Source organism: Megascapheus bottae, chromosome 15, assembly GCF_031878675.1.
Source record: "Megascapheus bottae isolate mThoBot1 chromosome 15, mThoBot2.hap1, whole genome shotgun sequence".
NCBI lineage: Eukaryota > Metazoa > Chordata > Mammalia > Rodentia > Geomyidae > Megascapheus > Megascapheus bottae.
The window spans coordinates 43,774,289-43,799,153 of record NC_143523.1 but is presented as its reverse complement, the minus strand read 5'-3'; the positions used below and the strand labels follow the sequence as shown (position 1 = coordinate 43,799,153).

Sequence of the window (24,865 nt, the reverse complement as noted above, 5' to 3'; positions counted from 1 at the left end):
GCTCAGGGCCTGAGCACTGTCCTTGGGATTTCTCAAGGCTAGAGCTCTACCACTTGAGCCTCAGCACCACTTCCAGCTTTTTTCTATGGATGTGGTACCGAGGAATCAACCTGGGCCTTCATGCATGCTAGGCAAGCATTCTACCTCTAGGCCAAACTCCCAGTGAGAGGGGATTTTATTCCCTCTATTTTTAAATGCTGGGGATTGACCCTTGGGCCTCTAACCTGCTAGGTAAATGCATCACCACTGAGCTATACCCCCAAGTGGGGAATTTTGGTTCTTCCTTTTTTTTTTTTTTTTTTAAGAGAAAAGAAGTACTGGGTTTTGAACCCAGGATTTCATGTTCACTCAGCTTGCTTCCTCAACTGGTACTCCTAACACCTGACCCACATCTCAAGGCTTGTATTTTAGAGTTTTGTTTTTTCCTCGAGGTTAGTGTTGTATCACTTGAGCCACAGCACCACTTCCAGCTTTTTTTCTATGTATATGGTACTGAGGAATTGAACCCTGGTCTTGTGCATGCTAGGCAAGCACTCTACCACTAGGCCAAACTCAACCCTTTTGTTTTTTTTTTTTGAGATAGAGTCTCCTGGAATTTTCTGCCCAGCCTGGACTCTGTTTCTCAGCCTCCTGAGTAGCTAGGATTAAAGGCACTAGTGCCCAGCTCAGGAATTTTAGTTCTGTTATAGGGTTGGAGTATAGCATCTACCTAGCCAGTATAAGGCCCTGAGTTCAAATCCCAGTACCACTCAATTTTTTTTAAATTCTCTATTATGCACTATTGCAAGCAGCCCCTACCTGATTACTCTCTATCCGTGTCCTTGATCACATTCCCCATCGCCTTGCACAGCCCCAGCCCGGATCTGAAGCTCTACTTCTGCATTGGTTGATGGGCCTCTTGCATCCCTTACTGAACCCTAAGATCCATGAGGTCAAGGACCAGACTGGTGGTTGATATGGGGTTCCTTGTTCAACCCCTTAGCCCACAGCTGCACTAGGTAAATATGTCTTATATTTAAGAATGTGCTCTCGTTTGCTCATCTGAATTCTTGGTATTAACTCATGCCTCCTGGTGCTGTGTGAACTTGGTAGCTATGTAAATGAATGTAAACTCTAGCATAGACCCTCAGTACAGCATGTGGGAGCTACTCTCCTGTATTTCCAGAAAAAATGAAACAGCTCAGATGCAGGGAGATATTCAGACACGCCAGAAAACCCCTCAGATCCTTCCCATCGCCACCTCTGCCCATGTACTTCCCATCCCTGAGGACTCCTTACCTGGGACCAGGCTCCTGTCCTCCACTGTGCTGGGCAAGGCACGCGGTGGCAGGGCCTCCGGGCTTCTGGACGGTCCCCAGGGCAGGCCTTGGCCGGCATGGCCTTGTGAGTACCATTGGAGGTGGGCAGAAGGCACTGTACTCCCCGGGTCTGTACCCCCAGCTTCCCACAGCTCCGGCTGCAGGCACTCCACTCCTCCATCACCCACCTGGACACAGATAGGACAAAAGGTGATGGAAGTGGGACCCGGGGGACACCTGTCTACAGAGTGCCCCAGTTCCTGACACAGCAGCAGGCTTGGACGTTTGAATGTTTCCAGCAGGATAATCGGTCCACCTCAGTCTGTGTGGCCTCAGGGATGTCTCCACTCTTTCTGCTGTTTCCTATTTACAGTTAGTTCATTATACGTTTCAAGTCCTGGCACCCCACTTGTCCTTTAGCAATGTCTCAATCCTGCTAGGCCTCTGTTATTCCACTGTACATCAGGATGGCTTCAATATCCCATAAATATTCCTTTGTGACTGTGTGCAGGTGGTTCCACAGAAAGGCCCGGTACCGCTCAAAGTCATACTTTTTTCTTTTTGCCGGTCCTGGGGCTTGTACTCAGGGTCCGAGCACTGTCCTTGGGCCACCTGAGCCATAGCACCACTTCTGGCTTTTTTTCTATGTATGTGGTACTAAGGAATCGAACCCTGGTCTTCCTGCATGCTAGGCAAGCACTCTACCACAGGCCAAACTCACAGCCCTCAAAGTCACACTTGTGAAGGTGTCACTTCTATGGGGAGGGGGTTGGCAAGCGTCTTGGGGGCAAAGCAACTTCTACTGGCATCTAACTCAGGCCATGGATGAGTTAGCAGCCAAATGTGCTGGTGAGATGGGGGTGAGGGAAGCTCCTCCCCATTTCCTGATGTTTCTTTTGGTAAACCTGGGTTCTCTGAGCTACATCCCCAAAGTCAGCCTGTGTCCTTCAGAAAACAGGAAGCCCAAGGTTGAGAGTGGGTGGCACATCCAAGGTTCTCAGGCCGACAGGGCCCTGCACATACATTTGGGAATCACTGTGGCAGGGAGGGCGGGAGGGGGGGAGGGGGCAGGGGGCGGGGGGAGTGAATGACAATGCTAAGTGGTAAATGGAAGAGAAGTGCTCAGAGGGAAGGATGAAGCTATCTCAAGCACCAGAGAGCTGGGTCTGAAGGTCTGGTCTCCAGCTCTAGTCATGGCCCCTGATCACATATCTAGTCCTGGCTGGGCCTTCTCCAGTCCCAGGGCATAGGGAAACCTAGATAGTGTCCTTGTGCCCTGCCCAGGAAGATTCTTTTGCAGGAGGGCCTCTGCAGTTCCAGACGGGGCAGCTACTCCTCTTACTGCCTAGAGTGGGGACCAGGGAAGCTGGGTAGAGATTGAGGAGGTCCTGGGGTTGGCTATGCAGCAAGGTCAGAGGCTTGACCTTGAGTCTTCACTTCTCGGAAGCCACTCACACTCCCCTCAACAATCCAAAGAACATGACCATATGATCAAAAGAGGCTAGGGAATGCCAACCCCGGCTAGCCCATGCTGTAGACTGGCAAGCTTGGCATTGAAGACTGCCAATGATCAGGCAGAAAAGAAGCAGTGGACAGAATCCTGGCCAGGGACTGAGGCCAAGCAGTACTGATGAAGAGTACTCACAGGGGCTGGAGTACTCATAGGACTGGGAGCTCTCATCCAGGATGTGAGAATTCACACCGAATGGGAGCACTCAGGGGGCTGGGAGCACTCACACAGGCTAGGAGCACTCACAGGCTGGGAGCACTCACGCGGGCTGGGCGCACGGGTGCTGGTTGCAGCGCCGGCGGATGGGCTTGGGTCTCTTCTTGTGGTCGCACAGGTGTCGCTGCACCATGTGGTGGTCCCGGCGGCGCCGGCAGCCGTATTTGGTGAACTGGATACCTGTGAAGGGCAGAGTGTTGGGGATCATTCCAGGACCCGCTCGTCTAGACATCCTTGGGGAGGAGACCTTCTGAGACACCTAGAGGCACATTTCTACCTTCTATCTGCCTCCATGGCACCCAAGCCACCTACTGCAAAACACCTTCCACCACTGACCGCTCCCCGGTGAAGTGCCGGCTCTGGACAATACCCCTCCCCTGCCAGGAGAACTCTTACGGGCAGCAGTCCTGCCCTGGACCCCCAACCCAAGACCCTACCCAGAACAGCTTTCACACACTGGAGTTCTTTTAGGAGAAACTGAGGCAGGGTACATATCATATGGAGACATCAGCCCCCCTCTGGCTTCTCTCCTCCCCAGAGGCCATGCACAGCCCTTCCCAGGCACTGGAGAGCAGGACAGACAAACCTCCTCCGCAGGTCTTGGTGCAGGGGGCCCAGCTCTTGAGCGCCCACTCGTAAGTGTCCGTCTCCTCCAGGAGCACGTTGTTGCTCCCGATGAGGGGCAGCAGGTCCTCGTGGATGACATACTTGTAAGCCAGGCTACCTCGGGGGCCGCCCTCAGCCGGGGGGAGCACCTGAGGGAAGACAAGCAAGAGCTGACATGGAAGCAGGGAAAAAAAAAAAAAAGCAGGGAGCAGAGTAGAGGAAGGCAGGGAGGGGAAGGGTAGGGGCAGAGGCAGGCATGGATGGGGACTGAGCTGGGTGTGGCTGTAGATGTAGGACTCTCTCATCAGTAACCACCTTTACAAACTCCTGTGCCCTGTACTAAACAATTGCTGTGTGCCAAGCCTAAAGCAACCCCTATGCTAGGGAATGCACCACCTCCCTCCACAGACCTACTTTTTTTTTTTTAGGTCAGTTCTAGGGTTTGGACTCAGGGCCTGGGTACTGTCGCTGAACCTCTCTGTGCTCAAGGCTAGCACCCTGCCACTTGAGCCACAGTGTCACTTCAGGCTTTTTCTGAGTAGTTTATTGGAGATAAGAGTCTCACACGGATTTTCCTGCCCCAGCTGGCTTCAACTGCAATCCTCAGATCTCAGCCTCCTGAGTAGCTAGGATTATAGGTGTGAGGCCACCAGTGCCCTGCCAAACCTACATTCTGACAAGGGAAGGAGACATGGCTCTTGCTCATAGCAGCTAGGTCTTACCTGGGGGCAAGAGGTGGTTGCTGGCCAGGAGTTTGGCCTAGTGGTTAAAGTGCTTGCCTAGCATGCACAAAGACCGGGTTCGATTCCTTGGTACCACATACATAGACAAAAAGCCGGAAATAGTGCTGAGGCTCAAGTGGTAGAGCTCTAGCCTTGAGAAAGTCCAAGGACAGTGCTCAGGCCCTGAGCTCAAGCCCAGGACTGGCAAAAAAAAAAAAAAAGAGGCGGTTGCTAAGCAGCCTGTCCTCTAGGACCTCCCTGACTGGAAGAGACTACACTTGGAACAAAGCCTGTCCAGGGTCCCCCAGTGGCCCACCAGAGCCACAGGTGGCAGATGGACCTCTCCTGGCCTTAACAACCCTGCTTTATGAGCCCTGGCCCAGGCTTGGTTAAACGGACGGGGCAAAAATACGCCCAGGCTAGGACAATAGCTCTGTCCCCTTCTCAGAGACTGGCACTGCCAGGTGGTACTGCAGGTCAGTTGCCTTAAAGGCCTGAAACAGACACTTGAGGACTTGGGCCTGAGCCATATCATGCTGCACAATGATGCTGGATGTCAGGATGAACTTCCAAATCAGCCCTGTCCCCTTGCCAGGCCCCAGTTTTGAAGCCTGCAGTAAAGGAGAGCATGGGCCCTCCTGACAGTAAGGAGACACCACTCCCTTCTCCTGGCCATCCTGCCAGTGCTTGGGCACAAACAAAGAGCTGCTTCAAGATGGAGTGCACCTTGGCCTCCTACAGATGATGTCAGACTGGCCCTCGGAGACAGTAAGCAGGGACAAGAGTCAGGAGGGCTCACCAGGACAGCGATGGCTTCGGGCAGAGGTCCACTGGTCTTGAGGCTGTCCTTGGCATCCTCCACCACGTGCTCCCACTCCAGACCCAGAGCAGTGAAGGTCCGGCTAGAGGCTTCCTTGCCCTTGGGGTTCAGGATGAAGCTGCCAGTGACCTGGTTCTTCACCGCTGGCCAGGGAAGAAGGTCACACAGGTTTCTATTCCCCTTGATTACAGGGGCCCACGAATATGACAATAAAGACCTTCCCGAAGGGCCCTTGGGCCCAAGCATTCCTCCCCTACCCTCCCACCACATGGGTTTATGCAAAGCCCCCTAAATAAACGTGACCTGCCTCTGGACACTGGTGCAACACCACTACTCCCCCATCAGAGCTCTCCCTCCTTCCTGACCAGCTAATTTCCATTCGTTGTTACTGCTCAGCATGAGGTCCTCCTCCAGGAAGCCACCTGAGATTACTCTGCCCTCAGGGACACTGCCCTCCCTGCAGCTTCTAGAGCAGAGCTGAGAGGTTAGTACTTCCTGCTCTGGAGTTGGGCTGGTCCTAGCCAAACTACTCAGATAGTCCCACATGTGACTATCTGAGAAGTGTGATTGGTCGCTGTAGCCAGCACACACAGAGAGGGAGAAGGAAACAGCAACCCACCCTGTGGGGCACTGCTAAGTGAGAGGAGCCCGGTGTACAACAGCGTCCGTGGAGAGCATGTCGTGACAGACTACCATCGTGAAAACAGAACATGGCCAGCTCTGCACACTTTCTGTGATTATAAACACCCCAGTGTTCTCAGCAGCCTGCTAGCACAGCTCCCTCTTGGGGACCTTGCCCAGCATGGGGCTCAGCTCAGGACTCAGATGTACAAGTCTCCAGAGATCTTGATCCCTTAACATCCTAGGGGGTGAGCAACTTGCAACTGGGTACTGAGAAGTGGTAGCAGGACGTCCTGTGCAGTGAAACCAGGCAGCCAAGGTCCTGGTGCACCCTCAGCCACCCCAGAAATAGCCAAGGCTGGGGGAAGGATGACAACCTGGGGCCCTTGCAGCTAAAGGAAGAGAGGGGCAGGGAGGAGCCCTGGGTGTCCAGGAGGAGTCCTCCCCATCTGGCTGTGAAGATGTTCCATCTAAATGCACAAGAAATCTGAGTCATCACTGTCTCCAGCAAAGAAATGAGTCCAGGCCTCAGGGGTACACATGGGGCTGGAGCTAATCACTAGACCTTTTCAAAGGCAAAGCATGGGATATGCGAATCACTCAGCATACATTTAAAAATAAAATAAAGCCAGGTACTGGTGGCTCATTCTTATGATCCTAGCTACTCAGGAGACTGAGGAGTATAGTTCAAGGCCAACCCACCTCCAATTAACCAGAACATTGGAAGTGGTGCTGTGGTTCAAAATAGCAGAGTGCTAGCTTTGAGCAAAAGAGCTCAAGGACAGTGCCTGGGTCTTAAGTTCAAACCCCATGACTGTCAAAATCAAAACAGAAATAAAACTAAAATAAATTAAAGGAGTTCTCTGCCCCCATCCCATCCAAGCCTGTGAAATTCCACTTGCCCTGGATTCACACCGGGCTCTCCCTGCCCCTCAAGCCTGCAGGCAGGCCTGGCACTCACCAATGCGATGGGGAGCCTTCTCTAGCATGTCGATCTGGATATGCCTGGCACCCGCTGGGATCTGCACAAGTTTGGTGGCTGCTGACACAGGAGGATCCAGGAAAAGCAGTGAGTGTTCTTAGCAGATGGCCCTAGCAGAGTATCCTACCTCAGTCCAATGGGGAATCAAGAACAAAATCAATCTGAACATGTTTGTGCATCTGTAAAACAGGGGTGGGACCTTCTTCTACAGGCTGGGGAGGCCAGGACTGTTTGGGAAAGCAGACAACATGTTATTGGTCTAGGTTCCTGGGAATCCAGGGCCACTGTAAGCATTGCCCTAGGTGCTATTACCAGCTCCCATTTTCTTGACTTTTTCAAAGTAGATCTAATTTATACTTAAGTATAAAAGACTCATATCTGGCCCCGTGAAGTAACTCACAACTACCAGGAGACCAAAACAGGGTATGCCACCGGTTATTTTAAAGGGGGGGCGGGGCAAGGAAAACTACCAGTGTTGTCTCAGCCACATCCTCAGATCACTCTGACCCCTTGATCCCAGAGCCAAAGAGAGGGTTAGGTTCCTTCCTGTCATAAGATGTCATCCAGATGGACACATGGCTCACAGTTCCTGAGGTCTAAGCACCAGCATACAGGAAGATGGGGTCACCCATGTCTAGCTGTCTGGGAAAGTCTGGGGACAAGCTCCTGACTCCTGGTCCCATCTTGAACTCTAGTAAACCTCACTCAAGGAGGGAAACCCATCTATGGATGCCCTAGCCTGCTTACCTGCTTGCTTGGAAGGCTTGCCCAGTGTCCCCTTCACAGTCCTGCAGTGGGCGTTGTCCCCGCCGCAGACTCCACACTTGTCATCTGCCTTCATGGACCCCACCTCTTTGTCACAGCCTACAGGCTGAGGCCAGAGCAGAGGTCAGTGAGAGGAGGCTCCATCACCCATCACCCCGGACCAGGCCAGAAGCCTGACTCTCTTCCTCGTCCTCAAGCCCTGGCCAAGGCAGGAACTCTGGTCCAAGAGGGCTCCAGAAAATTTACCCCGCAGCATTGGCCAGGTCTTGAACACAGTGTGGTAATGAGTCTTTCCACCTCCTCTCCCCTCAATAAGGCCAGCAGTAAGAGACACCTTCCCAGAAGTCCTGGGCTGTGGTGGTAATGAAGTGTAACGGGAGCAGCCATCCTTCTCAGAAAGCAGAAGATAGGTAGCCCAGTCCTCCAGGCCCCAGGAGCAGGCAGAGGATGGGAGGCTGGGCAAGGCACTCACCACACACTCGCCTCGGGCACAGACGCTGTATGGGTCCCTGTAGCTGCAACGTGTCCCATCGTGGACCACCTGATTCATGAACACCACATCTCCTGTGTCCGCTGACTGGCAGATCAGCTCACATTTCTGGGCATCTGTGTGGGGAGGAGACACCTTACTGAGCCCTGCTGGACTTGCAGACTGCTCTCCACTGCCAGTGGGAAGCAGTAACTTATTAGCACAGACAGAATGCCCACGGCACCTTAGCATCTTCACAGGTGTACCCAATCAGAAGACGGAGTGAGCATGAGACAAAACAGTGCCCTGTATTTGGAGTTGGCAGTGGGGTGCCAGAATGCAAAGAACAAGGGTCCTTTCTGCTTCTAACAATGGAATGTTCTCCTCTTTTGCTCTCTGTAGGCTTCTGATGTCCTTAAAAGGAGGTGCCAGAGAAAATATAAACATTTGCTGTATTTCTTAGAAAAAGCGAGGTTGGGGGCTTAGCTAACTTCCTGGAATTTATCTCGCAATCCTGGGAAAAGTCTGAAATCTAGCCACCCCAAGGGCCTTCCTGTTTTCCCCTCTTAGGCTGCTGGTTTGACTTCAGAATGGTTCTAGAAGGCTTTCAAAGTAAGCCTCTCCCATAGCCATTCCTAGGGACCCTGTGTGGTCCAGCTCCCCAGGTACCTGATACCAGGCTTCTTGCCTTCAGTACTCAAGACTGCAGTCTGGATTCATCCCATCCCCAACTTCCTGATTCCCATCTGGGGGCTCCAACTGTCCAGAAGACAGGCATGTCTTGGCCTGTACCCGGCAGCAGGAGCTGATGGTGAAGAAGAGTGGTGAGCTCTCCAGAGTGTGAGGAACTCAGGCAGAGAGAAAATGTCCCCTGCAGTTGTGCACAACCTCCCCTTCCCCAAGGAAGCTGGCAATGGTGGGCCTCTGTCTGTCCCTCCCAGTGTCTGTCATTGTGAACAGGAGTTGAGGGTCTTGAGGGACTGTTCTTACTGGGGCACAGCAGAGGGTCTTTTAAAGGACACAGAGAAGCTGGGTGAAGGTGGATTACGCCTGTAATCCTAGCTACTCAGGAGGCTGAGGACTGCAGTTTGAAGCAAGCCTAGACAGGAAAAGTCCATGAGAGGCTTATCTCTAAACAACCCCAAAAGCCACAAGTAGAGCTGAGGCTCAACTGGTAGAGCACTATCCTTGAGGTAACAAGCTCAGTGCCTAGGCCCCGAGTTCGAGCCTCAGGATTGGTGTGTGAGCTCGCACATGCTTGAGTGTGTGCGTGCACAGGCATACGTGCAAGCATGTGTGTGTGTGTGTGCGTGCACATGCGAGTGCATGTGTGTGTGTGTGTGTGTGTGTGTGTGTGTGTGTGTAGCAGGTGTGGCAAGATCAGAAGATGGTGAAAGCCTTCCAGCTGGAGGCTCTGAAACTCCATGTGCTCTGCCCCATGGGTCTGCCCCTAACAGAGCCCAGAAGCAGGCCAGAAACACAGCAGCTGATGTCAGCTAGTCCTCAAATCCTGACCTTGTGCATGAGTCTGCCCCAGGGTACTCTGAAGAGGTTAGTATGAGGACCCCACAGGCTCTGACTCGTGCAACTGCTGAATCAATGATGGATTCATCACCTCAGATGTTGATTTCATAAAATGAAGAGTGCCTAAACCCCTGGGAGGGGCTGGGAAGTGGACAGGCAGTAAGATTTTGAGACAAATTCCAGGAAGTTAGCTACTTCCCCCATCTCACTTTTAATAAACAGCACGAGTTTCTGGATTCTTTGGACCCCATCTATCTATCTATCTATCTATCTATCTATCTATCTATCTATCTATCTATCTATCTGTCTGTGCTAGTCCTGAGTCTTGAACTCAGGGCCATGCTGTCCCTTATAGCCTTTTTACTCAAGGCTAGCACTCTACTGCTTGAGCCATACCTCCAGCTTTTGGTGTCTCAGCAGTTAACTGGAGATAAGAGTCTCATGGGGGGACTTTCCTGCCCTGGCTGGCTTTGACTTGTGATCCTTAGCTCTCAGCCTCCTGAATAGCAAAAATTACAGACTTGAGCTACTAGTACCCAGCTAGACCCTCTTCATAAGGGCAGATGTCAGGAAGGCACACAGTTCTAACCGTGATATTGCCATACTTCTATAGTCCTTCTGGGTGAAGGGCTCTCGTTGAAGCTGTAAACCAGGGATGGCCTTATAGAGTCAGTGTCCCCAAAGACATGCAGAGCACCACGCCTACACAAAGGTATATGGCAATTCCCCTTTTTTGCACCTCTCCATCCTTCCACTTCACTAGTAGCATGGGAAGGAGGCCTGACAGCCATAGACAAAGAGGCTCACTCACCATCCTCAGGCTCGTAGGGGATCCAGCTGTGCTTGGCATTCTGGTGGATGTAGTAGGAGTTGCGCTTGGCACACTGCTGGGCCCGGAAGTCCTCATAGGGCCCTGGACACTCCTCACTGTTGCAGATCTGGTACTCAAATGTGGGCCCTGAACACTGGCGGCCTCCATAGGCTGGGCTGAGATGACACAGAGAGGCCAGATGACCTGGCTGGGAAGACTGGAAGAGGGGGAGAAGTGCCCCACATGGTTGCAAGGGGCAGCGGATTCTACAGGGCAGCATCATAAGGCTCCACTAACTTATCAGCTCAAAAGTGAGCACAGCACGGGGGCTGCTGAGCTCAGAGACTTCCAGTTTTCTTTCCTGACTGTGCCATCCTTCAGATATACCCCACCTGCCCCACTGTATTTGGAAAGAGTCAGATAGAGACAGATAGCCAAACAGCCAGACACAGGGACTAGATACCATCTCCAATTCTTGCTTGTATATTACTCCAGAAATTACACAAGTGCCTGGCATATAGTAGGTACTCAATGAATGACTTCTGTTTATATCCACTTCCATTTACTGTCATAATAAACTATGTAAGAGGGAGTCAAAGAGATTTGAACTTGTATTCACAAAGCTAGTATCTAAGGCCTGACCATGAAGATTTGGCCCAATGGCTTGGCTTTGCAGTGTCTTAACTGTCCATTAAAATGGGGGAAGGGGCGCACAGCCTGTAAACTATTACATCTCAAATCCCAACTACTCAGGAGTCAGAGATGGAAAGGATCATGGTTCAAGGTCATCCAAGGCAAAAAGTTAGAGAAACACTATCTCAATCAATAAGAAGGGTATAGTGGTGCTTGCCTATGAACCCAGCTAAGAGGGAAACATAGATAGTAGGATCATAGCCCAAGCCAGTCCAGGCATACCAAGAATCTATCTGAAAAATAACTTTAAAATGCGTGGCTCAAGTGGTAGAGAGTTTGCCTACCAAGTTCCAGGCCCTGGGTTCAAACTCTAGTACTGCTAAAAAAAAAATCTATCATAGCTTATTCTATGTGAATAAGAGCTATGAGGCTATTGTAAATGCCTTTCTCTCTCTTTTTCTTCCTTACTCAGAAGGATGGGTAAAACTAAGTATCCAAGTACCCTAGGCTAACAATGCCCTGGGTTCATGGAGACACTGGAACTATAGGGACTAAAGCTTAGCGTCCTGCCTAGCTCAGAGTGCTTTGTACACTGTTACTTACTAAGCAACTGTCACTGTCACTTATTAAGTGCTTAACCTGTGCTGAGGGTACATATATTGTTTCCTCTAAACCTCAGAAGGTAAAAAAAGTTGTTATTATTGTAGAGGAGTTTGATAAACAGTAGCTTTCATCAGGTGATAACTGTTGGCCATGATTGCCAGATGACATATCAGGGCCAATACCACTGACTCTTCCCATCACCTCAGCTTCTGTATCTACAATACAGGAGAATTAATGCAAGGCTAATTTTGTAGAAGGTTCCCACTTGCAGACGGTAAGGACGGTGTAACAAAAGAACACATGGCTCCCATTTGTAAAAGATCAGGATAGCTGTCTAAGAAAGAAACAGGGTAGTGGGCTTCCAACCTCTATAGGCAAACAACAGAGCACTACCGATCATTATTATTTTTTAGGGTGCTTGAACCACTATGGTCCTGTTGTCTGCCTTTCTAAGTGTTCAGTGCCCAGAGAGGCCAGGTCAGGCCCTGTTTGTGTAGAAGTTCCTAGGCCAGCTGAGCCCATGGTGGATTTAGCCAGTTCCTGTCTCTCATGAAGCTGTCCTAAGCCAAATGCTTCAGCCTGGAGAATGGAGGGTATGGGGAACTGTAGTTTGGAAGTTCCAAAAACATGGAGTAGGGATGGAGATCCTTCAGAGGGGTAAGAAGTGATAAGCAAGGTTTCTTAGAATGTTTAAAATATTTCAGGGTGGCTTTAATGTTAAAAAAGAAAAAAAATGAAAGGAAGCTTTGCACATGAGGTAAAAAATAAACTTGGAGGTGATATACAGCACACTGAGGTCAGTGTTTACTTGAAGTTTAGCTGGAGGAGTGGCATCACGGGAGGTCTTGCTGAACTAGCAGAGGCTCTGAGCCCACCCAGACTCTCTGGGAATCTTGTGCACAGAAGAATTTCGGAATCACTAATCCAGCCATATTCTCAGAAGTCAGAACTGATGGGAGGCTAGCCAATGCAAGAGGATTTGTTGCACCCCAATACCCCAACAGTTTGGGGTCCTCATGCATAGAACTCATAATCACCTGTAGGAACCACTCTCTCCTGCACCTTGCCCCTATTGTCCTCCCCTCAAAGAACTTCAGCCCTCAGGAGTTGGGGTCATCTTCTCTGCCCACCCAAGCCAAGCACACTCACAAGGGGTTGTCGCAGCTCCGGCTTCGAGATCGCACTCCACCCCCGCAGGACCGAGAACAGGACCCAAACTTGGTCCAGGAGCTCCAGCCTCCATCCTGGCCATATGTCTGCTCCGGTGACTTCCAGATGCAGTGACCTTTGAAGCACCACTGGGTGGGGCAGAGGGTACAGGGTCACCCTGGGCCACTGCAGCATAGCCTGCATGGAGGGTGCTAGGGGGGCACAAAGAGCAGCTGTGGACCCTATCAGGGAGCCCAGAGACAGACTGGGAGAAGGAGCCTGGGGTTAGACAGAACCTTGCACTTTCTAGGAGCTTAAAATAAACTACTGTTATTAAAAACTAGTATCTTTTTTTAGCAGTCTCAGATAAATGACTCGTCTCCTCTGGCCTCCTCATCTGTGAACATGGATAACCCCCTCTGTCCATGACTTTCTGTGCCTGGCACACAAAGCCCTCCAGACATGGCAGATGTTAGTTAAAAGACTAATAATGACAATAAATGAAGTATTATTTCAGCACCCCAGGAGAAATAAAGAGCAGAGACCAGAGAAAAGCCATAGTCCTCCCAATCCCTAGAGTTCTGCCTCTTGAATCACCTTCCTAGGGCCACAAGCAGATGAGTCCCTAAGGAAGACAGTCTAGCACATGGAGATCTGTCCATGCAGAAGAGGGCGCATGTGCATGGAGGCAGGAAAACCTGAGTTTGAATCCCAGCTAGCCTAGTTCTAGCTATATGTGGGAGGCACTTCTCTTTGCTGAGCCTCAGTTTGCCCATTATTGTTATTATTGTTATTGTTGTTGTTATTGTCAGTCATGGGACTTGAACTCTGGGCCTGGGTATTGTCCCTGAGCTCTTCAGCTCAAGGCTACTGCCCTACCCCTTGAGTCACAGCACCACTTCCAGTTTTCTGGCGGTTAATTTGAGATAAGAGTCTCATGGAAGGACTTTTGTGCCTGGGCTGGCTTTGAACCACAATCCTCAGATCTCAGCCTCCGGAGTAGCTAGGATTACAGGCGTGAGCCACTGGTTCCCGGCCAGTTTGCCCATTATTAAATGGGACTGTTGTAAAAACCAGAGGCTATAGGAGCCTGAGCACAAGGCTGGCTATTCCAAGGAAGACTCTACTAAAGGCAACTCCCTTCCCTTTCACTATAACGCATAAGAAAGCTCTCTGTCTTTCTCTGGAGGTGAACTCAGTAGTTCACTTGGAGACCAGAAAGTCACAGTCTCTGGGCTTTTAGGAAGCTTCAGTGGGGTCAGTTTACCCCACAAAGTCAATTGTTGGGAGTGCACAACTTTTAATGCCTTTTTAAGAAACAGGTTCACAGAGTTGTGCAACCTTCACCACAGTCCAATTTTAAAATATTTTCACCACCACCTTTCCCAAAAGAGCCTCTGTGCCATCCGTAATTACCTCCTAGAGGTAAGGATAATTTCAGCTCCTAGATGAAAATACTTACTACTGAGTAAGTATTTCTGTAAAACTATGACTGGGAATGGCCAAGGACTCTGAACACCTGGAGGGTGAAAGGAGGGAACGACCTGGGGCAGATACGAGTGCCTTGGGAAGAGAGTCTGCCAGGGCTGGCCAGGTCCACAGGAGGCCCTGTCCATCCATAAAGGTACAAAGCCCAGAGATGTCTAGCAGGACAGCTGAAAGCAGAAGGAGCCTGGCACATGAGGGGTCACAGGTCAGAGGACAAGATGTCCTGTGGCTATGCCCATAGTAAATCCCTCTTAACACTTGCTGCCTCCAACTCTTGCTCTTGCTTTGGTCTAGTCACTGCAAAGCCACCTCGTGGGGTAGATGGTCAAGAAGAAGCAGGGTTGGTAGAGCTGCTCAAGTTCATTGAACGGTCTAACTCACAACACAGCAATCAATTGCACAATCAGCAATTAATCAGAAGTACAGCTCAGGGCTCTTCAGCCATTGAACCCACTCAGGCTGGAGGGAGCAGAATTACTCAGAAATCGGAGAAATGAGAAGCACAGGATGGGGCAGAGGAAAGATCTGGGGTATGAGAAGGACGGCCTGGGGGTGGGGAAGTGGGCAGGACACCTGGAGTCTTCCCTTTATCCCCATATGCTAATCCCTTCCTGGGTGGCCATAACCAGTCTAGGCTTCATTCTTCTCATCTGTACAATGAGAGAAACTTTCTGCTGGTTGGGCTTGAAATCACGCAAAGTAGCCAATGTTGGAGCACAAGGCCATGATAAGGAGAGAAAGCCCAGGGAGTGTGTGAGGTCGTGGGAAGGCTCCAGGAACATCTGCCACACACTGGGCTGCTCTCATTTTGCACTGTCCCCATCTGCACACACACAGCCAGGGGGCCCTGGCACCTGCGCCCATGCTAGTGCCCAATGGCCTTCATTCGGCCACAAAAGGCACAGCTGCAGCCCCAGCAGGTACCTTGCCTGGTGAGCACTCTGTCCCATCCAGCGGGGGCCCCTTCTTGGTCTTGCAGAAGTAGGGGTTGTCAGGGTGGCTGCACCAGAGCTGCTTACAGGGCTCCGATGTCCTAAACTGCATGGCAAAGGGAATAGGTGATTAGTCTGATCTCCAGCTCTGACAAGTTGCCTGGGGGCAAAGGACAGTGATGAGGAAGAAGGTGTAATGGATGCTGAGGAAGCCACTGTCCCCCACACCCTTCAACTCTACTCTATAGCAAGTACAGGTGGCCCCAGGCCCTCTCCCATCAGGTACTGAGAGGGGGCTGGGCGTGGTACACTTGTCTCTTGTTTTCTCACTGTAGAAGCTACTATAGTTTGAGGCTCTGGGGAGGTGTGGGCCTAAAATGCTCCCCAATTCCTGCACACAGGATCTTAAGGAGACCTAGAGGTTGTGACCTCCATCTCCTTCTAATGTCCTCGATAGTCTGGGACAGGCTCAATATCCTTACTGTTCTCTCAGCCAAACATAGCATCCAGAGCCTGTGATCCCACACTCGGTTCTTTTATCCCCAAAACAGTGTTGTGTAAGACCTCACATCCCACTGTGGCTGGGAGAGTGGAGGAGGTGACCTCACACAGGTTCCTCTGGGCCAAGTGGGTGCCTTGGGCAGTGAGGAGGGCTCCTTCCCTCCTGAGGGTGGTAAACACTCAGGTCACCAGGCTTGCCCTCAGAAAGCCCCACCCTGATGTGTCCCCTTCTCTGAGCCCTAGTCTGGACCCCTACAGTTAGCCCATTTGCTTCTCTTCTGGGAGACTCTGCCTGCTTTCCAGCATCAAGAGTCCTGCCGTGTCCTATCCCACAGGGAAGGGATGAGGAGTGTTGCTTAGTGTCTGTGATCTCAAGTATGAGATTGGGAATGTGGAAGTAACCCTCGGAAGAAAAGTGACACACAGGTATAGGAGTGAGGAGGTAAAGCAAAATGACCCACCAAACCCAAGGGGCGAGAACTTTTCCTTCCCCAGACCCCAAGGCCCAGCACCTGAATCATCCCTCAGGTAACCCCAGGCAACCAGGCAGCCAGCGCCCTATTTATCATCCACCCTCTCTCCCACCCCCCCCCAGGAATAAAGCCTGTGATGAAAGATGCTTATGAACCAACTAGCCTGGGTCATACAAGGCCATACCCTGGTCTGGCAGAGGCCAGCTACTCACTGCCAAGCAGGTGTGATACCCAGTGCCGAAGTCAAAGCGGCACTGCTCATCCATGGAGTAGTTGATCCCAGGCAGTTCCGAGGACAGGGGCCATATGCGCTCAAATGGGTCATCCAGGAGACAGTCATAGGATCTGTGGTGAATGCAGGGGAAGGTGAGCCAGCCTGAGGGTAGCAAGCCCAAAGCCCTTCCTTCTCAGGAACTGGGGCTTCTAAGGAGCAAGGAAGGACAGCAGGAGTCTACACCAACACTCTGGGCCCCAGCTATGCTTTCCAAGGATAGGCTGCCTTGGGTCCTCCACTATCAGTGACTGGGAGTGTCTGATCTCCAGCCAAGGACAAGGTCATCCAGGATCAGACTTAGCTCCACCATAAATGCCTTAGAAGGCATTTGAAAGTATATGAAAGTATATACTATGGCAAAGATTAGGAGGTGATTCGTGGACAATCTGAGAACTCACAGCCCTGAGACACCGTGTGCCCAGTGTGTGTCATGCATACTGGGCAGGCTGCTGTGGGAGGTCAATGCTGTGTGTCTGCCTCCAACTGTGCCCCCATCCACTCAAGGCCTTGGTGTGCCACTCTCTGGGGCCCCAGCCCTGACACAGATGACTTACGGGAGATAGCGGCTGAGCTCCAACTTGCTGCAGCGGGACCAGTGAAAGCGGTGGAAGGCAGCCTGCACCAGAGGAGCCATGACACTGCCCAGGCTGGTTTCATCTGCACAGCCATTCCCCTGACCATCATGCTCCATGCCCAGCCTGAAAGATGGGGGGTACAGGTGTGAACCCTGAGACATGCTAGGGAGCCCAGCCTTGAGAAGGCAGCCTGAGACAAGAGACCCTGCTCCAACTAGAAATTCAGACTGCATCTCCTGGCCTCCATTTCCCAACAATACATTAAGGCTGTTGAGTAGGTGCTGCCCTATTGTGGGGAGGGGGTTGGTAGGGGAGTATCTCTCTTGTTCTACAAGTCTTTATTCCCCTCTTCTTTCCTCCTAGCTACCAGTCCCCATCCTCAAGCTCCTGAGGCTAGCCCCAAGCCCTGCTCCAGGACACCAGCCCTTGCTGTACTCGCTTCCAGAGCAAGGACCACCAGGGCTGCCATGAGCAACTCTTGCATACACACACTATCTTTCCACCAAAGAGAAAGCCTCTGAGTGCCAAGACAGGGTCTCATTGGATCCCATTCAACCTCATTCATTGCACCCCTCTGCATGCCAGCCTCTTAAACTCTCCCAGATCCTACAGGATATAGCACAGAGCCCGGTGGAGGCACCTTCTCTATAAACTTTGTTCTTTACAACTAATATTTAGTGCCAAAGCTGGATATCCTAATTTCTTAAATAGTCCCATCTGGTGTTGCCCACTAAGTGGATACTTGCCCTTGTTTCTTCCCAGGGAGAAGCCTCTGCTCTTTGCAGGAAGGCAGGCTCCTGGCTCCAAAACAAATAGAACTATAAGTTCCCAAGCATGGAGGGGCCTCAGAAGTTTCTCCAGAGTAAGCTCCATGTCTCAGAAGGACACAGAGGCCCAGGGAAAAGAAGTATTACTGCTGGGCAAGGGACAGAGAATGAGTAAAATCCAATGGAGCTGATGGAGTCCCTTGCTTAGCTCTGTTCTTGTAGATAGGCAAGGCCAGAACAGAACTATGGTCTGTGTACAGCCTTACATGACACAGTGGACAGAATCTCCTGGCTTTCTGGCCAGCATGTAGCTTCCTGAGGATGTTCTCTGCCCTGTTCTTACTGGAGCCTGGCATGTGACAGGTGCCTAAGAACTAATGGTTAAATGAATGAACAAATGAGTGTGCTGTAAACAACATCCAAACCCACAGAACCAGAGGCCAGTCTCTACCTGGCCTGCTGCCTGGACTCTAAGTGAGCCATTTGTGAGGGTTCAAACCAGCTCCTCAACAAGCAGCACTGCCAGGATAAGCAGCTGAGGTGATGACAAGGTAGAGAGAAGCCAGGGATAGAGACCCAGGCAGCAGGCCTGCCCTGTGACAAAATAGCCACCGAGCTGCCCTTTCAAAGGCAAGGTACGTCTGATCCCCATAATCTGCCATTGGGAAACTGGAACCAAGGCAGGTATAGAACTACTACAGCCCCCTTAAATTCCTCCTCCTGGAGGCTGGACCCCACTCCCTGAGCTCTAAATAGCAAAAGGCCAGTGCTCAGGTATCTCTTGGGACTCTGGAACCACAGCCTGACATGAGAAAAGCCTTTTTACACAGAGGACTCTTCGAGTTGAAGGCACAGTCACAGAGCCACCACCTGGTGCCCACCCTCCTAGTACCACTTACACATGGCCAGTCTCATGAGCCACCACAAAGGCTGAAGAGAAGCCATCCTCGTGGTTTAGAGCACAGCTCCTCAGGGGGTGGCACATGCCAGTAACAGGTGCATATCCTGCCAAGGAGAGGAAAAGAGGGCAGACAAAGATCACAGGCAAGTGAGGTAAGGTATGCTGAGGTCTGTCCAGTCCTGCCCACACAGGATCATCGTAACATCAGAGCAGCTGCAGAGTCTCTATATGCTTGAGAAATTCCCTCTTGGTCTTGAGTTCTTTATGGTGAATAAGTTACAGAACTTCCAGGCAGGATCAGAGTCTGCACACACTCTAGTTCTCTCTCTCCCTGTAGTTCTGCGTCCAGTCAACGAATAAGCTTGAAATGCTTTCTCTCTGAAGGTAACGAGTGTGTGTGTGTGTGTGTGTGTGTGTGTGTGTGTGTGTGTGTATTCACTGCAGGGAGCCAGTGGAGATGGACAACAGTAACCCCAGCTTCTCTTAGCCTGTGATTTTTTTTCCCCTAAGTTTTAAAATATTTTTTTGTGCCAGCTCTGGGACTTGAATCAGGGCTTCAACATTGGACTTTTTCACTCAAGCCTGGTGCTTTACCACTTGAACCACAGCTCTACTTCTGGCTTTCCAGTGGTTAGTTGGAGATTAGAGTCTCATGGACTTTCCAGCCTGGGCTGGCTTTGTACCATGATCCTCAGATCCCAGCCTCTTGAATGGTTAAGAGTTTTGAGACCAGCCTGGAAAATCTAGAGATACAGTCTCAAAAGTAAGTCCTTCTAAATGCCATGGAGCAATCAGATAACATTTTCCACTCCTTCCCTCCAGCACAGCCCACTATGAAGGCAGGGGCAATTGGGCAGGGAGATTAGATGATTAGATTCAGGGTGGGCCTGAAGAGGCAGAATTCAAGGAGGAAGAAGTGTCAAAGAGAAAGGAGAATAAGAGAAAATGGTTTCTACTGGAGGATTCAGGGGAGGAATGGTTTATGGCAGTAGCAGAGCTCCATCCACCTAGAAGACAGGTGAGACAATTCACCACCAGAGATGGGGGATACCAACCAAGGTGCAGACAGGCCACACAGGACTGGGACAGGGCAGCAGGGCTGATCTGGAGCAACAGCCATAGCCACCGCACACTAATCAGTGTTGTGAGTGAGACCTGTGCTGAAGACCTGCTTTCAAAAACAACCCAGGCTGGGATGTGGCTCAGTGGGAGAGCATGTATTGAGCAAGCATGAGGTCTTGGGTTCGATTTCCAGCACCCTCTGCCCCCAAAAAACTCATTTTTAGAGTAGGAGAGCAGCCTGAGCTGGGAAAAGCCTCTGAGTGACTGCCAATAGAAAGCAGTTGACTAGAAGGAGCCCTCTCTGTCTGAGTCGTGGTTGAAAAGGTCTTTCATTAGGCATTGTTTAGGAGAATTTAATGAAAGGCTGCTGCAGGAAAGGGTTTAAGGCCTTTATTGTCTTAGAACCCTGAGGTTTTGCGTTACATAGTTATGTCATTACATGCATAAGTGTGTGGTTTTATCTGTGTGGTTGTACATTGTGCATATGTGTCTGGGAATCCATATCTATATATATGCGCAAGTTTCACATCTGCATGTGAGCGTTGTGTGTGTGTGTGTGTGTGTGTCTGCATACCATATTTGGGCTTCGTGGTTCAGATAAAGGCTGGGTAGATAGGGCTGTCTGACTCATTTCCAACACTAAACCAGAAAAACCCACAAAGCCCTCAACATGAGGTCTGGAGAGTCAGTTTATTCTCAAGTCTTTCACTTGTTTGCTGTAGTCATGAGCAACCCTCTTCACCAACCAGTGCCTCAGTTTCCCCTTAAAGGAAAGCTGTGCAAGTTTGCAGATGCTTACAGTTGTCAATACTCTGTCACAGACATTTCACGTATTCCCTTGGCCCCATAAGCAGCTTCGAACTAGAAGAAGGCAAATGTTACATACAGTCTTTCTCATCTGAGAGCTGGGAAAACCCAGGAGCTGAAGAAAAGTTGAATCCCTGGGCTAGTGAGGCATAAAGTAGGGGCGAAGCATGGGTTTCCTTTTCTGCAACTGACATAACCACACCCCAAGTGCCCACAGTGTTCCATGAGGACACAAGGATATGATGTGGGCAGAAGAACCTTGAAGACCTCCCTGGGGCATAAGGCCTAGAACCCAAGACCTGGCCACTCACAACTACTGGAAGGCTGGACCAAGATAGCGGGTTTATGAGTAGGCACTTTTTCACTTGTCCTGGTCCCCAAGAAACCATCCCAATACTCATCCATCCATGTGTCCATACAGGTCCCGTCTCCTCCATCTGCCCCACCGCCCAGCCCAGAGGCTCTACCTGTGCCCAGCAGGCTGCATATACCTGGCTTTGGCAAATACAGTACCTTGCATACCTGAGGGCCCAAAGTTCTGCCGGGTGAGGAAGACCACGTGGTCATGGTGCTCAGCATGGCTGGGGTCCTGGCGCTGCTGGGAGTGTGCCCAGCGACACACCTGCTCCAGGCTGCGAGCTGGGTTCCCTCGCTCAATCAGGCTCAAGGACTACAGGTACCAGCAGAGAGATCACAACAGAGTGGTAAGGGCCCGAGACACTATTGTGAAGCTCCAAGTGGGAGCTCCAAGGCCCAGAACTTCAAGGCAGGCCCCAGAGATCACCAGCTGTCCCCATCTGGAACACTGCTGGCACATAGCCCTGTCTGCTTTAGGGAGTACTTGTATGCCAAGCCAAGCACTATGCCCTACATATATATTAGAAACCACAACTAATCCACAAGGCAGGTTCTGTGCTGAGTACTTACCTGGATCTGACATTAATCTCATTTATAGTAGACTTAGGGGAAAGAAAGCTCTGTGCCCCGCCTCCCATTTAGACAGAATAAGTGCCTGCACCCCCAGGCTCAACCATGCAACCATGCCAGGACTTGTCTTGGCTATGGCCTCCTCTAAATCTGTTTCCCTCTCAATCTCTTAAGAAAAGGGGTCCCTTCTATCAGGACACTAGATGTCAATTTTTCCACTGAAAGAACCTGGAATTTCTGCTTCCACCTCCAATGCCTACACCACAGATGCCTTGATTCTGATTTTGGAGATAAGGTTTCTGATCCCAAGCTGGTGGCTTCCCAGCCTGCTAGCAAATAGGCCTCACCTGTCGGTATCCCACCATGATCAAGCGGACAAGGGCAATGTTCACGTGGGCCCCCAGGGATTCGTCGTGGTAGATCTCGTCCACCTGCAAGAGGAGTGGCACATTTTAAACAGAAACAAGCATGGACTGGCAGCCTATGGTGTTCCAGGTCTTGAGGTAGATTCTTAACAGACAGTGGCCCATTTTATCCACTATGTCCTTCTCAAGCAGATGTTCTCTATAGATTCTCCCTGCTTTATATGTGAGGAAACTTGAGGCCAGTAGGTACAATGATTTGCCCAAGAACATGCAGCAAACAAAATTCAGAGCTAGGATTCAAATCCTGAGCAGTTCAATCTCAATCCTGAGCTCTTTTCACAAAGCCAAAGTCAGCTGGGATGGAAAGGGTCTGGTCTCACACTCAGCCCCTGACCAAGATGCTCATCTTTGCAAATCTATGAAGTTCCTTTGCCAGAAAGGTCACCTGACTCAGGGGACCTCTGCTCAAGCCACTTGTCCTGATATCCCTGTGTACCTCCTATGCCTTTCCAGGTACCTCTGGGATGATGTATGTCCTATGTGCCCAGGCCCTGGCCTCTTGTTGAGGAAAAATCCAAAGGCTGTGCTTCAGGGCCTTGGAGCAGTAGCTTCCTATCACCTGGAAACGTAAAAAACTGTAAAAAAAATGAAAATATACAAGCCATGCACCAGTGTTTTACAACTGTAATTCAAGCTATTCAGGAGGCTGCGATCTGAGAATCGTAATTCAAAGTCAGCCTGAGTAGGCTTTAAATTATCTCTAATTACCCACCAAAAAAGCTGGAAAGGAAGCGGTGGATTAATGGTAGACACTAACCTTCATCAAAAAAAATCAAGGATACCACCCAGGCCCTGAGTTAAAGCCCAACAATCTACACAGAAGATGGAGGAGGAAGAGGAGGCAGAAGAGGAGGAGGAGAAGAAAGAGGAACACAGAGGAGGAGAAAAAGAGGAAGAGGAGGAGGAACAGAGGAGAAGGAGAAAGAAGAAGAAATACAAAAAAGGAAGAAATACTCTAAACTTCTAGTAGTATCCAAATAGAAAATGTACACAGTTAGCTTCGTGTGTGTGGGGGGGGGACTGTTATTTTACAAAGCATGCTACTCATAATCTGCTTGCTTTGAAAATACCAACAGCATCGTTGACAGCTTCCCTGATGTCTGTCTGGGCTGTACCATTGCATTTGTAACAAATCCCCTGAAAGAGCTTCAGAGTATTGAAGAGAAGAGACTGCCCAAGAAGAGCACTCACTTGCTTAGCTAGTCAGTGTTAGGACACAGAAATGCAGAAGCAGATCTGGAGGAGAGTTCAGGGTTCAAATCCCAGCCTGGCCCCTTTATGAGCTGGCTGGCTTGGGTTACAACAGAGAACTCCTCAGAACCTCTGTTTCCTTTTCTGGAACACATAAGTCTTGGACATAGTCGGTAGAGTGATGGAGGCAAAAGTGGAGGACAGCCTTGTCTCCTGCCCACACAGCTTCCTGGATGCCAGGATGGAATTTTTGCCTGTGTTTGTTCTTACCACTTCCACCTTCCCCTATGCCCTTTGACCATCAATTCTTTCCCATACACAGAAGCAAAGCAACCAACCTGTAACCCACAAAGGATTACAGCGTTACTGTCCACCAAATGAAACACATGTGTGAGTGCGTGGGGAGAGGAGCTGGACAGCCGCTCCTGGGCTGACACACCCCTGCCAGGCCAGCCTAGGACATGGCCAGGCTGTGGGCACAGAGGCACACATGCCCCATAGTGCCCAAGACTGATAGCAATGCCAGTACATGAATATACACAACTCAGAGAAGCCTGCATCAAGCTTCCACCATGAGCCTTCCCCTACCACGGGCCTTCCTAGCACCCATGTCTGGATCCAGTCAAATATTAAGAACAAAGCCTAGTACCCCACTGTGGGCAAACAGACTCTGCCAGTTCCCACTACAATGCATAACACATAGACCCACAGGCACAAGGGTGCCTCCTCCCTCCTCTCCTCCTCCAGCACAGCAAAGACTTCACAGGAACCAAGTGCTCCACAGCACAACACTTCCTCCTCAACCTGCATGCCCCACTCTCAAGTCTCAAGGAAGGCTTGGCCCAGGAAGGCTACAGGTCTAATCAGCCCCAGGCACCCACGCCTATGCTCAGGATGCCCTGCCACAAAGTGACTTAAACAACCTGGCCTCCCAGCCCCTCCAATGCCAGCCTATGGCCTTCCTTCCATACAGGAATGTGGCCAGCATTAGGGGCGGGAAGGGAGGTCTTCCAATGTGTTTTGGAGAACAGAAAGAGTCTGGCTAGGTAAACAGGGCAAAGGCCTCCTCCCATAGAGGTTCTCACCACGGCCGTGAGCAGTCATATGTGTGGACGCCTGGAAATTACGTCATGGCCCAAGGCCCTTGAAAGACTTGCACATGAACAGTGGACTGATTGGACCTGGAGGTGTATGCCAGATAGTACTCTAATCAGAGTGGCTGGACAGCACACGAAGAGCTTTGCAGGAGACCTCAGTGGCTTTAACTTGGCTAGAACTGCCTTGTGGATTTGCAGAGAAGCAGACCAGGGAAATGGCTGGACAGGGCTGCCAGGTTGGCTGTAATTCCAGAGTATCACAGCCAGGAGGTGTGCCTACCTTGGAAGCTCAGTGCCCCATACCCTCTGAAGCACATCTATAGGGTTTCCTGACAGGCTCTAGCTTGGCTGTCCCCCAAATCTTGGCCCTGACAGCCACCTTTTGTGGCTACAAATGCCAGAGGGGAAGCCAAACAGCCAGCTCTGGGGTGATCAGGATTTGCTTCCTGTGATTGGGAACAAGGCAGAATGGCAAGACACACCCACAGGGCAGAAAGAACAGTGTGTCTGGCACCCTTGCTTCTCATCTCTGAGCCAAATTCAAGGTCACTTCTGCCAGGACCCCTAGGCTTCAAGTTTGACATCACACACTGGCCTGAGATAGCCACTGGGTGTGTACCAGAAAAACAAGCAAAGGTTGGGATTCTGGCCAAAAGGTGGCAAAGCAGCGAACAAAGAGAACAGGTACAGAACGCTGGGCTTGGAGGTATGGCCAG

The 24,865-nt window shown here is 50.8% G+C and overlaps 1 protein-coding gene across 1 annotated transcript in view; it reads right to left on the bottom strand.

The window, feature by feature from the left end:
• Adamts14 (ADAM metallopeptidase with thrombospondin type 1 motif 14) overlaps positions 1–24,865 on the bottom strand; it is a 58,852-nt gene that overhangs the window by 4,327 nt on the left and 29,660 nt on the right. The window contains exons 5-19 of the mRNA XM_090345535.1: positions 21,784–21,867; positions 21,023–21,179; positions 18,639–18,744; positions 16,952–17,095; positions 16,336–16,468; positions 15,142–15,255; positions 12,730–12,878; positions 10,345–10,520; positions 8,013–8,146; positions 7,523–7,646; positions 6,755–6,832; positions 5,152–5,315; positions 3,611–3,779; positions 3,072–3,204; positions 1,279–1,486 (exon numbers count right to left, since the gene is read on the bottom strand). Of these exons, the coding sequence (XP_090201661.1) occupies positions 1,279–1,486; positions 3,072–3,204; positions 3,611–3,779; positions 5,152–5,315; positions 6,755–6,832; positions 7,523–7,646; positions 8,013–8,146; positions 10,345–10,520; positions 12,730–12,878; positions 15,142–15,255; positions 16,336–16,468; positions 16,952–17,095; positions 18,639–18,744; positions 21,023–21,179; positions 21,784–21,867 (2,073 nt within the window). The remainder of the gene's footprint in view (positions 1–1,278; positions 1,487–3,071; positions 3,205–3,610; positions 3,780–5,151; positions 5,316–6,754; positions 6,833–7,522; positions 7,647–8,012; positions 8,147–10,344; positions 10,521–12,729; positions 12,879–15,141; positions 15,256–16,335; positions 16,469–16,951; positions 17,096–18,638; positions 18,745–21,022; positions 21,180–21,783; positions 21,868–24,865) is intronic.